The following is a 14,978-nucleotide window of genomic DNA, read 5'->3' as shown; positions in this document are numbered from 1 at the left end:
CTACGTTGAAGTTTTTGGTGATAACTGCTAGTTGTGGCTGGACAGGAAAGAAAGGAAACTGTTGCTGTAGGTAGCTGTGTCCTGCTCCTTATGAAAATGAAAAGCTGTACTTCTTTAGAATTGCAGGCTGGCAGAAACTTGTGTAGGAGTCTCTGTTGGTGCTCCTCCAAAACAGAACTATTGATATTTAATTTTCAGCTTAATTACAACATAAGCATCTTTCCTTTCCTCCTCCAAACACAAACATTTGGTTTAAGAAAGTTGGTTGTGAGGTATTTTTTTGATCTTGGTGCTTCAAGTGTATAATAAAACTTAAACTAGTGAGAGGAAATACTACAAAATACGTTAATAAAAAGAAACTTGAATAATTAAGTGTTGGTAATACTGAACACAACTATTTATTGATTTTTTTTTTAATGACCTTTTAATTGGTCTTAGTGAGGATAATGTATCACTGACTTTGATATAGAAAGGCAATGTGGTATAAAACCCATTGTTATATATAAGTAAGTGCTGAGCTGTTACTTTTATCAGGACACTTAAGTTCTTGAGTCTAAATCATCAAGAATGCAAAAACAAATAAGGTGTAAGGAGTGTAGTGGAATGTCACTACTTGACTGTGGAAATTATTGTTCTCTGTCAAATCTACACTTCTGTACCACTCACACAAGGATTTCTACTCTTGTATTTAATTCTTTCTGCTTTAGTACATACCCATAGGAATTACTAAGAGTAGTCCAACCCTTGTTGTAGGACTTTATCCCTACTTCAAATTTTGTCAGTGCAGCTCCAGACTGCTTTATAGAATAACCTTGGAAGAACTCTATGCCCAATTTGCTGTCTGTGAACCTAGGAAGTGATGTCTACATAAAAATGCCTCAATTTATGAATAATAAATGCAAATACCTTTACTTGAATTTAACTTATTAAACTTCTTCTGAGCTTCTTGTTTATAATAAATTACTCCTGTTTAGTGCTTGTAGGATCATAAGTATGGTTTGTGTTGGACTTTTTAAGAACAAAAGGATAAACTAAAACTGAGTGAGAACTTCCAGAAAACCTCTAATTTGTAAATGTGTGTAGTAAGTGTAGAATCTCCACTGCTTCGATAAGGAAATACAAGAGGCTTGAAGGTTAGTTTGAACAGTAATTCTTCTGTAATCTTGGAGTATCAAGTTTATTAAATGTGTGAAACAAATGTATGAGGGTTCTGTAGTTCTTAGTAGGGGAAAAAGCACTATGTAAATGTGGAGGACAAGTTACACCTTTTGTGACACCTGAGGGCCTTTAAGAAACTCAGCCTTCTCCAAGGGTTTCTTAACCACTTCTTTGCCTCAGTCTTCACTGGCAAATGCTCTGACCCCACCACCCAAGTCTTGGAAGGCAGATGCAGGGACTGTGGGAATGAGGACCTTAGGCCCACTGTAGGAGAGGATCTGGTTCAAGACCATCTTAAGAACCTGAATGTGCACAAGTCCATAGGTCCTGATGAAATCCATCTGTGGGTCCTGAAGGAGCTGGTGAATGAAGTTGCTAAGCCACTGTCCAACATATTTGAAAAATCATGGCAGTCAGGTGAAGTTCCCGATGACTGGAAAAAGGGAAATATAACCCCCATTTTCAAGAAGGGGAAAATGGATGACCAGGGGAATTACAGACCAGTCAGTCTCACCTCTGTGCCTGGCAAAATCTTGGAGCAGATTCTCCTGGAAGGCATGCTAAGGCACATGAAAATCAACAATGTGCTTGGTGACAGCCAGCATGGCTTCACTGAGGGGAAATCCTGCCTGACCAGTTTAGTGGCCTTCTATGATGGGGTTGCAGAACTGATGGCCAGGGGCAAAGCAGTCAGTGTCATCTACCTGGACTTGTGCAAAGTGCTCAACACTGTCCTGCACGACATCCTTGTCTCTAAATTGTAGAGGACCTGGAGCTGTTGGAACAAGCACAGAGGAGGGCCACGAGGATGATGGGGGGGCTTGAGCACCTCCTGTATGAAGACAGGCTGAGAAAGTTGGGGCTGTTCAGCCTGGAGAAAAGAAGGCTGCGTGGAGACCTCATAGCAGCCTTCCAGTATCTGCAGGGGGCCTATAAGGATGCTGGGGAAGGACTCTTCATTAGGGACTGTAGTGATAGAACAAGGGGTAACAGGTTCAAACTTAAACAGGGGAAGTTTAGATTAGATACAAGGAGGAAGCTCTTTACTGTGAGGGTGGTGAGGCACTGGAATGGGTTGCCCATGGAAGTTGTAAATGCACTCTGCTTGGTGGTGTTCAAGGCCAGGTTGGACAGAGCCTTGGGTGACATGGTTTAGTGTGAGGTGTCCCTGCCCATGGCAGGGGGGTTGGACCTTGATGATCTTAAGGTCCTTTCCAGCCCTAATTATTCTATGATTCTGTGACCTGGAGAATTGTCTTTGGTGTTGTCTTATTAATGCAGTTATTCACTAACTTCTTTCTAATATCTTTCATTAGAGTCCTGCTAGATGTTTCTTCAGCTGTCTTGTGATGGAAGGGAAATATTTTTGAAGTTATAATGGATTTTATGCAACGTCATAGTGAAAACTGGCCTAATAACAGCATTTCTGTTTGAAGAGAATAATTAAAACCAATCATGACAACTTCTCATATGAATGGACATATCACAGAAGATTCTGACATTGAAGTAAAAAATGTGTATCTTGCATCTCCTGATGAGCCTCAGAAGCACAGAGAAATGGGGGTTGATTGCCCTGGTGATTTGGGCTCCAGGATGATGCCCATGCGGCGGAGCGCTCAACTCGAACGAATTCGACAGCAACAGGAGGACATAAGGCGCAGACGGGAAGAAGAGGGAAAGAAACAAGAACTGGACCTTACTGCTTCTATGAGGCTAAAAAAGCTGGCACAAATTCCTCCTAAAACTGGAATAGATAATCCTATATTTGACACAGAAGAAGGAATTGTTTTGGAGAGTCCTCATTATACTGTGAAGACACTAGGTAGGTAAAATGCAATGAATGGACTAATAGGGAAAATAATTAGTTGATACGATACTAATGTTCTTTTGGGCCACTGAAAACGCAATTTAGCTAATTCATATGCAGGTTTAATGTCTTCTGGTTCTTTGGATTTGGGTGGTTTGAGGGTTTATTTGTTTATTTAGTCAAGCATCAGGCTGTGTGCTTCAGCAAATAGCTTTTCAAAACCGATTCATTGGGGGACCAGTCAAATACACTGTAGATAACTAATGAATTCAGTGGATGTCTTCACTGTCTTTACGCTGGGGAAAACCATGCAAGTAATACCCAATTGTATTATGTTTGATGAAGCACAGACCAGACTAAGCAATTAATAAACACTTACTGTAATTTAAAATCAAAACACAAGGTTTTAATATTTCAGAAACACTCTGGGGATTTCTTCTGACTGTCTTGCATTATCAATTTTTCACCTAATATAATTTACACTCTTAAAGTGTTGACATTGATAGTGAAAATCTGCTTACCTTAACACTTGGACATTGATGAAAATGTAATGTTAGTAGTTTTTAAAGAGAGTGGTTCTGAAATCGTTTGCTTTATAGTTGTCATTATTAGATACTTGATTGTGAAATTCTTTTCTTAGAGGGAACACAAAACAGAAGATGCAAAGATTGATGTCAAACAGTAAAAGTGAAAGGCAAAGAGCTTTAGGAGATGTGGTTAGGCTAGATCATGATAGATCTATATATGCACCAGGGCTTCATAAGCATCTATTTCAATCAGAGAAGTCATGACATAATATTGACAGGCATGCAAACATACTACCTCTATTTCCTTGCTGGACAGAATCATAGTAACAATTTGGATCAAGTAGACTTAAGATTCAGAAGGAGGATTTATAATAGTTAAGAACTTCTGTTAAGAGTGGTGCTTTTGTTATACTCACCTGTGATGTTGAGTTGCAAACTTAAAAAATATGTCATAAATGAAATGCTGGGAATCTCTTAACTTACATAATCCATAAAAAATTTCTGTTCAATCATCAGTGTTGTGAAAAACTGAGTCATAATTTTAAATTTAACAAAGTTCTTCTGCAGTAACTTTGCCTCTTCCAAAATTTTCCTCCACTTTTAAGCACATCCTTTTTCCAGTTTCCTGATTAATCATACTGACACTAATGCTGAATTTGAGAAGAATTTTTTTTTTTTTTAAATTCTGAAAGCTGTCCCTGATTAATATTGGGACATGGGATGTTGCCTTACAAGCATATATACACACATGCACACTCACAAAATAATATGGGTTCATAGAGAAGATTTGAGTTCATTATCTCTTCTGCTTTTTTATCCGATACCTGAACTGGAGAGGCCTGATTTTTTGTAAGTTTACGTATACAACTTTTTGGTCTCTGAGAAACTTGCTAGCCCCTGACTTTGTCCAAAACCTACCCTTATTCAGTCTTTTTTAAAATACTGATTTTAGTTTTGCTTTTTTGTGGTTTGGGTGTGTGTGTAGTCAGTAGAGCTTCTAAAAATATATGTTTAAAATAGGAATATTGACCTGATTGTCTGTATTTTTAGTTTTGCAAATGTTCCATAAGTTCCAGCATTAAATGTGGCAGATCTTTGCCAAGGCCTTAATCTTTTCATCTTAAAAGGCAGACTAGATTAAGGAGATTGGATTGTATTTATAAAACAGGCCGCAAAATAATTTTAAAGAGCATGTTTGTTATAAAAACAGTATATGATTTAGACAGCTGTCTTAATAGAAATAACTTGATTTGCACTTAGAACATGTGCATGTAAATATCTGAGTTTTTCATAGCAGTTTACTCCTATAAAATGCAGAGGTTTTGTTTGCTGCAGTCCATTCAGCTAATTTAGTTAAATGAGTAACTGACACTTTGAACCTTTTCTGGCTACAGTGAACTGGGGTTTTTAGAGGAAAATGTGCCTATTTGTTTGGCTTTGGGTTGGGTTTTGGGGTTTGTTTTTTTAATACTTAGTATTTATAAATAAAATTTCAGAAACAGTTTTGGGTAAAACAGTATTTAGCCCTGTGATTCAAGTAATATGCAGAGTATTAGTGTGCTAATACCAGCACATAGAATTACTCTAGGGATCTGTAAAAAGGTTGGGAATTAAGATCTTAGTGCTGACATGTAATAAATCCAATTATATCTTAAGTTTGCTGTTCATAAATTTTTGTTTGAGATGATAAACAGCAGCTATTTTCTTTTTCTAATCTAACATGTTAGGCTGTGACCATGTGTCCTCCCCTGCAGTTGCATACTTTTGCCCTGCAGTCTTTTGATTAATGTGCATATCTCGCAGTGCTCAGTCACATTCCAGCCATTTCATAGCCTAATGGAAGAAAGGCTGCAACACTACTTGTAAAAGAAGACTTTTTTTAAAAAGTACTTGATTGGTAATTGATCTGCCGTTAAAAAATGGACTTGTTCTGCCAAAGAACCCTGACATTTTTCTGTGAGTAAATGCAGATGTTAGTCTTTTACTGATCTTTTTTCCTCCAGACAACCCTTGCAGTAGGAAATGTCTAGAGATGGAGTCTTTGTTGCTTGGATTTTTTCTTTTTTTAAGACTACCAACACAAAAAACATGCAACAAAATCTAATCTCCGATTTAGAATTCAGAATCGGGAACCTAGAGAGAACTAGACAGATGTGTATGTGAGTTATTTTTATTAAAAAAGGGACTAGGCAATGGATTACTAGCTTTTGGGGAATGTTTCATGTCACTCCTTTTAAGCATTATTTCTCTTTTAGAACTGTAATGGGTTTGTTTTTTTGGTTGGTTGGTTGGTTGGTTTTTTGCTCCATGGGGAGGCATATCATTTGGTATAGGGCTTTTGCATCCAGCACAAAGGATTCAGTATAGAAAGGAATTATGCAGGGAGGAGAGAGTACTGTGATAGTCTGACAGAAAGGGCGACCCAGAAGGAAATAGTAAAGTGCTGAAACAAGAATACATAGAGGCATCTAGGAATAGGACATCTTTTATGCAGAATAAAATGTATTTATGGAATATATTTTAGAATTGTGTGTGCGCATATGGGTATTATGTATTTGAATCCTCTGATATATAAGGGGGGATAGACAAAAAATAATGGAATAAAATAGTTTAGGCATAGGGAGAGTCAGAAGAGGTGAGGTTCTTCTGTAATGCCTTACTGTTTTTTGAATCTGGTAACAGTAACGACTGGTAGAATTTTGAGTTGGTGTGTTTAATTGGGCAGGTATCAGTAGGAACTTTACAGTAACATCTGACTGGTTTACAGTTTTTATTAAATGCTTGAATAGTGCACTTCTCTGACTTGGGAGAATCAGTTGCTGAGGCGCTTTGATAGTGCGCATACTGCCCTAGATCAGAATTTTGCCAGCTGACAGTGTCCTATTTAGCAAATATTCTTGCTTGTAGAGTATTCTTTAGCCTTCTCTCCAAATGGCATTTCCCTCTGTGTGGTAAGCGGTATATTGTGTATACAGTTCTCTAGTGAGACATTGGCTGCCTTAATTAGTGTTGTGAGCTGTACGGGATTTCACCTGTGGAATATCCTGCACAGCCAGAATCTGACCTTTCCATGCAGCTTTTGTACTACTGCACTTAGCTTCCTTGGTAGTTACAGGAAGAAGCCTTTGACCTTCTGTGGGCAGGATGTTTTTGGCATGTGTGGAATGGTTCTGGAAGGGTTGGGTTTGTTTTTTTTATTGTCCTGCAGACAGTACAGAATTAGCTCTGTATTGGTTGTTTCCTTTTATTATACAGAAGACTGACGTGCAAACTCGGAATTGAAAACGTGTAGGTATTCTTTGTCCAAAATGAAAACCATTAAACTTGTTTCAAATGTGTAATTTATTAGGAATTACAGTTTTCATGTGCCCAGTTATCAGCTGTTTTAATCTTGTGCTCGAGTCTAGCATTGTGTTCAGAGTACTGGTGAATTTGAAGTTAAAACTAGGTAAAGGAAATTTCTCACAGAATATAGCCAGGTTAGTAATTGGTGATTAGTAATCCCCTGTGAATTTTCATGTAAAAAGTGCAATTTAGATGATGTCTTGATAGCATTCCTATTTTAATGTCATTCATTTAGCTCATAACTAATAAATGAAGGTTCCTGAATCTTAAAAGTTCTCCACGCTGACATTTTGAGACCAGTAAGGGAGATTGACCTCATTATCAAGTCACAGTTTTAAAATGTGAGAATTTCTTTGTTGTTCATTTTTTTGAAACTATCAGGATTCAAAATTCTAGCTTACTTGAATTTATTAAAACGGAAGATAGCTGACTGGCCTCTTGTGGCTGAAAAGATTTTGTCAGATAATGTGTGAGAATGCATACATTATTTCAGGCTCAAAACATCCACTGTTTTTTCGGCCTGCTTGAGGATTTCTTACCTGAGTTGATTCACATTATAGGTGCAATACATATTCCTTGTTTTAGGTAGTTCCTCAGTACTTGATACTGGAAAGTGACATAGTTTGCAGAAATCCTGATTGGTTCAAAAACATGTTCATTTGACAGTCCTTAAAAAGCATCTATAAAGTATCAGAGTAGTTTTTGAAGCTCAGTAACTTAGTACCTGTGTAGTATTCTGCAAACATGTAGAAACTGATTATTAAAATTCATTAAAATATTTTATAGTCTAAATAGAACTCATAATCTTGTAGGTAAAAGATACAGACCTTCTTCTGGTGCAGATGACTTTCAGAACTGACAGTTGACTTTTTTTTCATGCATACCTTTTTATTTTAATGTGCCAAGACTGAGCGTAATTTTTTGTTTAAAAATTAGGTGTAGTTTACTTATCAAACACTCATTCTATAACTAAGCAATACTTAGTTATCTGCCATGGCAGATACACATGGAATGATGTATCAAAATTACACTTTGGACTCGATGACCTCTGAAGGGCCCTTCTAACCCACATATTCTATGGTTCTATGAATATAACTGAATGTTCCATGATTAAGATCAGTTTAGCAAAGGAGTTATTTTCATGTGGCAAAATTGTCCCTCTGACATTTAGCTATACATGAACTGCAGTTATTGGATCTTTTATGATTTCTTTTAGAGAAGACCTGCTCCTGCAATAGGAATTTAAATTTAAACAGTATCAGCTTTTTTCTTATGTCTCCTTTTACTAACTTTGTGGTCGTTTTTTGATTCAGGTATGTTCTGCTACTAAAAGTCAGAGTGAATATGCATATGTCGTTGCTGGTTAAAAACAGGAACAGCAAAAAAACTTTTTATAAAAATCTTTATATAAACATTGCTTAACCATGCATCTTGTTAACTCATATCTTATTTGTATTTTGTTATTTCCTACCTAGAAGTGGAAGAACTGTTAACTTCCCTTAAGCATATCCAGCATGTTTTGGTAGACCCTCAGAGCCAAGAGGATATCTCTCTCATTTTACAGCTTGTTCAAAATACTGATTTTCAGAATGCCTTTAAGATACACAATGCTGTTACAGTGCATATGAACAAAGCCAGCCCTCCATATCCTCTCATCTCCAATGCACAAGAACTAGCACAAGAGGTATGTACAGTATGCTTCTCTGTGATACATGTGAAACCTAAAATCATAGCTGTTGTGGAAATATGTACCTGTCAAGCTTGTCTGACATTGAATGGTGAATATGAAACGGTTTATAATAGTCACTGATTGCTGTATCTGGTTTTTCCAGATTTCCAAACTGTAACCAGAACAATATTTTGGGATACAAACTCCCTTTTTAGCATGGGTAGATATGAAACAGAAAAGGTACTATGTTTAAACATAGGAAAAGGGAGTAGTTATGAAAATCTAACTCCTTACCTTTAGTATTCTTTATTCTAAGTATTCAGGAATTGAATTGCAGCTTTCTATGACTTACTTTCCTCTGAGCTGAGCCATGATTCTTAAATTGAGAGGCATCTCTGGAAACACAACCATACTTGAAACAAGCATACTGCTTTAAAGTGCTTTAATACCTTCGTTCAGTGTTAAAATTACTGCTGTGCTGGTCAGCTTGCACTTAAATTTTGTCTGACAGATGACAGCTTTCTTGTAAGATCTGATATGTCTTTTAGAAAGTATTAAAGTATTGTTTTAGAAATTTCCTTGAGGTAGATATTTAACTTTAATCTTTTACAGTTTCGGCCAACTTAACTACTTTCTTTGATGCTTACTTCAGTATAGATGGGCAATACCTGTATACCTACTTTATAAGCAATAGTAGTAATTTACAGAAAACTCACAGCATTGCTGTGAACACAATGAGTTTCTGCATGTGGCTGGGTGCAGCCAAGGCACTCTGAGGGGTTGCTCAGTAACTTTATCTTCATTTTCTGAGGCCGGGTGCACGTATATATTAAAGTGTTCCTACACCTTATATGGGTACACATTTGTTAATACGTTTAAAGTTTAAACTCTGAGCTTGAATACCAGTATCAGTGCATGCATAGCACTGCAGTGTTCAGCAAAGCCAGATTCAGAGGCTGGGTAAATCTTCCTGCATTTAGCACCCCATGAATGAAACTTAGACATTCAAAAACATGCTCTGGTACACCAGTTGGGAGTACCTGCACCAGTACATAGCTATTCTCCAGTTACTCAAAGGTACATCACTCCAGTTACAGTATGCCAGCAAGTTGTTTTTTCTTTCTGTGTTTTTTTTGTGGGTTTTTTTTGTTTGTTTGTATTTTTGTTTGTTTGTTGGGGGGGGTGGTCTGGTTTTCTTTCTGCCTGAAGCAATTTCTTTTTTCAACAGTTCTTTCCACTCTTCTTCCTTTTTCTAGACTTTAACCTTGTAAGTCAAGGAAAACAGCATTGTAGCAAGCTTGAACTTCTTTTGCAGAAGAAATTACCGATTCTTGAGGGATGTAACTAAATATTATCTACAGGTGCAGTGTGCTGACTAAATTGCAGCTCAGGATTTTCCTGTTTAGGTTTGTCAGCAAGACTGTGACAAAGCCAGGTGGGAGTATTTTACATAGGAGCTTTCCTCTGGCTTTTTATCAGGCTGTAGGGTGCTATAGGATCCTCAGTAGGCTGCTTTGATGTCTGTGAGCCTGAAGAAACCTTTTCATCTAACTTCTGATTGTAAACTATTTTCCCAAACACCCACTTGACACAAGCCTAGCTTGGGATTTTATTCAGATACAAGCCAGAGTTTTTGAATCTTCATTTATAATATAGAAAGTTACAGATAGCTTTCTTAAGAAAGCTGTTTTTTCGCCTTCATGGATATGAAATACTTTCTTATTTGCTGCTTAATACAATTTTCAAGAAAATATGCCTGGGAAAAATCTACATCTGTTTTCAAATCTTCATGTTCCTCCCCATCTTCCCTATCCCTCACCTTCCCAACACATTCCTCTCTTTCTTTTCCAGGTGATTTGATAAATACTAAAATCAGAGAGTGCTGTAAAGCCATTTTCGTGTCTCTTAGCAATCCATGAAGAAGGTTAAGCATAAAGAAAATATTTCTTTAATCTAAAATTTGTTTTCTTATCACCCAGAAGAGAGGCACTCGTTTTGATTCTTCATCTCCCATCCTTGTCTTGAAATTCCTGAAAAGTCAATATATTGCATATGTCTGTTTCCATTTTCAGATGTAATCTGCTTTCCCAGTGAGTCATCTTTGGGTGTATTTAAGTGACTTGTATTTTGCAATATGTTAAATAGCATCCTGAAACAATTGAGCCAGAAATTCAGGACAAATATTTCTAACTGACAGGAGTGTCTGATGAACACTTTGAAGCCTCCATGCACATCACTCTGTACTTCCTGGTACATCCTGAATACAAGATGCTTGTGCTTATGCTTGTTTTTTTTGAGATCCTTTACTCCTTTTGGAAAGGTTACTGTATTTGTTATGGTAGCAGTATGGGAAGAAATAATTTCTGCTTTAGGAAAAGTTGGGTTTGGGGTGAGGTTTTTTTCAGCCTGTCAAAATGTCCGTCTTGCATGCCCAGGTTTTTTCTTGTACTTTGATTTTTGGTTATGTCTCTTTTCCATCCCTAAACATAGGCATGAGAAGCTCCCCCAAAAAACAGTTTACTTATTGTTTATTTACTTCAAGGTCTTTCTAAAAGAATTGCAAATGCCTGGGTTTAAGATACTGGTAACGTCTTGATAAAAGCCACAAGGCATCACAAGAAAGAAAAATAGCAGATACATGCATAACATTAATTTTAAATGGCAAGTAATCTCGTGTGCATATTTCAGTGCACAGGTCATCAGTGACTGTTTAATTCAAACTGGTTTGGAGTGCATGTCCTCATTTAAAGCTACAGACATTTTATTTGAGGTTTTATGGTGTGGAAGAGAACCTGTTCTAGAGCACATGCTTCTGTAGCTCTAGAAGGAAAAGACAGTTTCCAACATAATTTCATATTGCAACGTGGAACATCCTCTTTTTTTAAAAAAAAAGGTAAATATTAATATTTAATTAAACTACAGTTATGGAAGTCTGTTTGGGGAGAATTATCATTTGCAATGAAGTTAATTTAAAAAAAAATCTGTTTTCTTTACTCTTTAATCACTTTTTTAAAATGTAGTGTCTTACCAACAGTGTGTTGTGAAAACTTTTTGATTTTGGATTTTTTTAGCCATTAGCAGTCATGACAGTAGAATGGTGCATTTTTATATTCTAGTCTCCCTTAGAAAATTATTAAAACTAGTAGTGTACTGGTGCAGTTAACTTTTCAGGAGTCTGATAACCAGGCACCAGCAGCTGAAGATTTTTCTTACTTTTAAAAAGAAACTTTAATTGACTTTAAAAGGTGGAATGAAGCACCTGAGCTTAAGAAATTTATTTTAGAGAGCTAATCTTCATGTAATGTGGTGTACTCCAAGTCTTAAATAAAAATAGCCAGGAAAGATCAAGTGTAATTAAATTGATTTTTAAGTCCATTTAAAATGGACCAAGATGGGGGAAAGGATTATGGGACCATGGTCTGAATTTTGACCTTGTAAGACTCAAACAGGGGAGATTTAGGTTAAACACAAGGAAGACATTCTTTACTGTGGGTGAGGCACTGGAACTGGTTGCCTAGAGAAGTTCTGAAAGCTCCATCCCTGGCGGTATTCAAGGCCAGGCCAGACAGGGCCTTAAGCAACCTGATCTAGTGTGAGGCATCCCTGCCCATGGCAGGAGTTTTGGAACTAGATGATCTTAAGGTCTTTTCCAGCCCAAACCGTTTTATGATGTTGTGATTGGATGCATCATTCAAGACAGTTTGTAATTTTTGGCCTGTAACAGCACGTATCAAATACCTTAAAGATGTTCTTGCTGTTAAATATACTTAATAGGCTGAAATTATGTAGGCTATGTTTCTGAAGGTTTCAGACTTGCTACTGTTCACTTCAGCAAGTGCAGGCAATTGAACTACATCATTACTTTGAGAGGATGCACTGGAAGCCTGTCACTTCTGGTATAAATACACTAGAATGTGCTTGTATATTCCCTCTAACAGACCTGCTCACCTGAGAGTAAATGACAAATGATTTTGCAGACGTGGTTAAATTCTGAGTATTTAGTATCATTTCAGTATGTGCCTCCAAATTGTGCTATGTGTAGTGAAACCAAATTGGTAGCTTTTGGGAAGTTGCTTGAACTGAAGTTTACAAAATTAACAATAAGATCTAGGCTGAAGAGTTAAGAAGATACTATTATTGCTACATATTTAGTATGGATTGCTATGCTGCCTGTAGTGTGTCACTTCTGGAATGACAGCCTGTATTTAAATTTCCTCATCTGATAAAACTGGAATTCATTAACAAAAGGTATAAAGGAATCTGGCATGCAGCAATACTGGTGTAGTAAGTGATGTATATAGCAACCTGATGCTTTCCTAGAGCTTCGTTAAATAAGCAAATAATAAATGCGTCTTTCTCTTAGGGGAGGGAGGATGTGATTAAAGTTTTGAATAATCAAATTATTGAAAGCAGAAATTCAACTTGATTAAATGATATTCACTGCATGCAGAGTGACTGGTTGGGCCTGGTTGCTTTCTTTTCCTTTATCAAATCCCCAGTGTTTGACCTTGCATTCAAAAGGTATCTTGCTTGCAGGACTTCTAAGTTGCTTTCTAAATAGGCTTTCTTGTAAAAGGGTCATTCAGATGGAATAAATAAGGATTTAAAATCTTGTAGCTTCTTCAAGAAAAGAAAGTCACTTTAAAGTTAGAGACTGAAAATAAAGCTTTATGAGAGTCTTTTGCATATAAGAATCTCTTCTTTCAACACAGAGGAATATTTGTTAGTGAAATGTATCCTTTACAGTGCTCCGTCTGCTCTATGGCAAAACTCAGGCTAAGCCAGGGATAATAGCTTCCTGACCAATTCAGAGGTATGACTGAAAGTCAGGCCTCTAAGAAGCTGAATTCTTTCTGTTCTCTATGGCTAAGAAATCAGTTTTAAAGAAATAAATAAATCTGGCTTCTTGTTTGACTATTGTAAGCTATACTAGATTTGTTCACCAGGAGGGATGTTCTAGGGATGTCAAAAGGAGGGCTTTTGGAGATTGTGCCAGGTTTATTAGCAAGCACAGGAACTTGTTCCATGTGACACTGTTTGCTTGGCAGCCCAAGGGTCTTGCTCCATGGGAACAGTTAACTTAGTGGCTTCTGCTAGGATTTAAAATTTCTTTCATTACTGTTACTCTACCATCCAAGAGTTGTTAGTATTTCTGTAGATAATTCCTTCTAAGATAGAGGCTCTTCAGGCCTTTAGGTATTATTAGAACACAAAAAAAAATGTAATTATTTTCACTTTGGAACATGTGTTTTCTTGATTATATGATGTCACATTATCTCATCCTGAAGAGTAAAAAGCTCTTGGAAAAAGTCTTTTCCATACCACTGGAAGCTGCTGCTTTGGTATGTATAATTTACTCTTGATGTTTCTGGATTCATGTGTGCCTTTGGATTTGTGTGCCTTTGGTCAGATTAGACCAGAGGATAACGACTATGGGAAGGATCTTCTTCAGCCTCAAGTTTAGCTAAGAGGGACTTCCCTGTTCCTGGGTTTCTCTATAAGCGTATCAGTCTACTTGCAAGAGATGATGGCAAGCGATGTTCAGTAACTGTATGAGAAAATAAACCTTTTTTGACAACTGAGGCTGCTTGAGCAAAAACTGACCTTCTGTTAATGGGGATTATTTTGGAATGAGCCAAAGAAACTTGATTTTTGGGGATCTTTTAAAGTTTTGACTTGTACACTTTGAGGCAGGGACTCCAGGATGCATTGCAAAATCTGTCTTGGAATCTTTGGTCTTCCTGTTGATGGAAATAGCTTGGGTAAAAATAAGCAACTTGCTTTTAAGGAAAAAGAAGAATAATCGTCACGTTAATGAGAAATTAGTCCATTTAAAGACCCAGCATATTCACTTTAACAGACTTCATCATGACGGATTTCACTATTGTGTTCCTTACTAGATTTTTATGTGTGTGTGTGTGTGTGTGTGCATCTTTTTATGTTTGCTGAGCTTATTGCCAGTTTCTGGTACTGACAAATACATGTAATGCACTGGATACCAGTTTAGATTTGGTAGATAATTACTGAGGCAGAATGTGCTGCAGTTATCCTGTGGTCTCATCACATGTTTTCCTAATGTGTACCAGATTAAGTTTAGTCAGCCAGTGTAACTACTACATGGATATACTTTACTTTGAGTGAAAAGAACAATTGCATTTGGGTTTGTGCTTGAGTAGGGGAGGAAAGATTGATAAATCATTGGGAAGATTAAGAGCTTTATTACTTGATTTATTTTTAGGTACAGAGTGTTTTGAGACCCAGTCACCATAAGGATGGGCAGGAGCTTAATGCTTTGCTGAATGCCCCTCATGTGCAGGTAAAACAAAATGAAACTTCTAATCTAATGGAAGTATTTCTTTATGTGGTTTTCAGTATAACTTTTTTGTTTTTGCAAATGTCTTGTGCTGACTGGGCAAGGATGGATTCTTACTCTTCAGCTCTGCAGATCTCAATACTAAGAGGAGAAGCTTCC

At 37.0% G+C, this 14,978-nt stretch overlaps 1 protein-coding gene across 2 annotated transcripts in view; it reads left to right on the top strand.

Moving 5' to 3' along the window:
• The window catches only part of PALS1 (protein associated with LIN7 1, MAGUK p55 family member), a 56,060-nt gene that overhangs the window by 27,522 nt on the left and 13,560 nt on the right, over positions 1–14,978 (top strand). For both annotated transcript variants that reach the window (XM_061463341.1, XM_061463340.1), the window contains exons 2-4: positions 2,475–2,980; positions 8,313–8,521; positions 14,745–14,822. In XM_061463341.1, the coding sequence (XP_061319325.1) occupies positions 2,614–2,980; positions 8,313–8,521; positions 14,745–14,822 (654 nt within the window). In that variant the 5' untranslated portion in view covers positions 2,475–2,613. The remainder of the gene's footprint in view (positions 1–2,474; positions 2,981–8,312; positions 8,522–14,744; positions 14,823–14,978) is intronic.

The sequence above is a fragment of the Pezoporus flaviventris genome, unplaced genomic scaffold, assembly GCF_033815535.1.
Source record: "Pezoporus flaviventris isolate CSIRO_AGI_PZ_B2104156 unplaced genomic scaffold, CSIRO_AGI_Pfla_v1 ptg000036l, whole genome shotgun sequence".
Lineage (NCBI taxonomy): Eukaryota > Metazoa > Chordata > Aves > Psittaciformes > Psittacidae > Pezoporus > Pezoporus flaviventris.
Note: the sequence above shows the minus strand (reverse complement) of the source record. Positions and strands in the feature narration are given on the sequence as shown.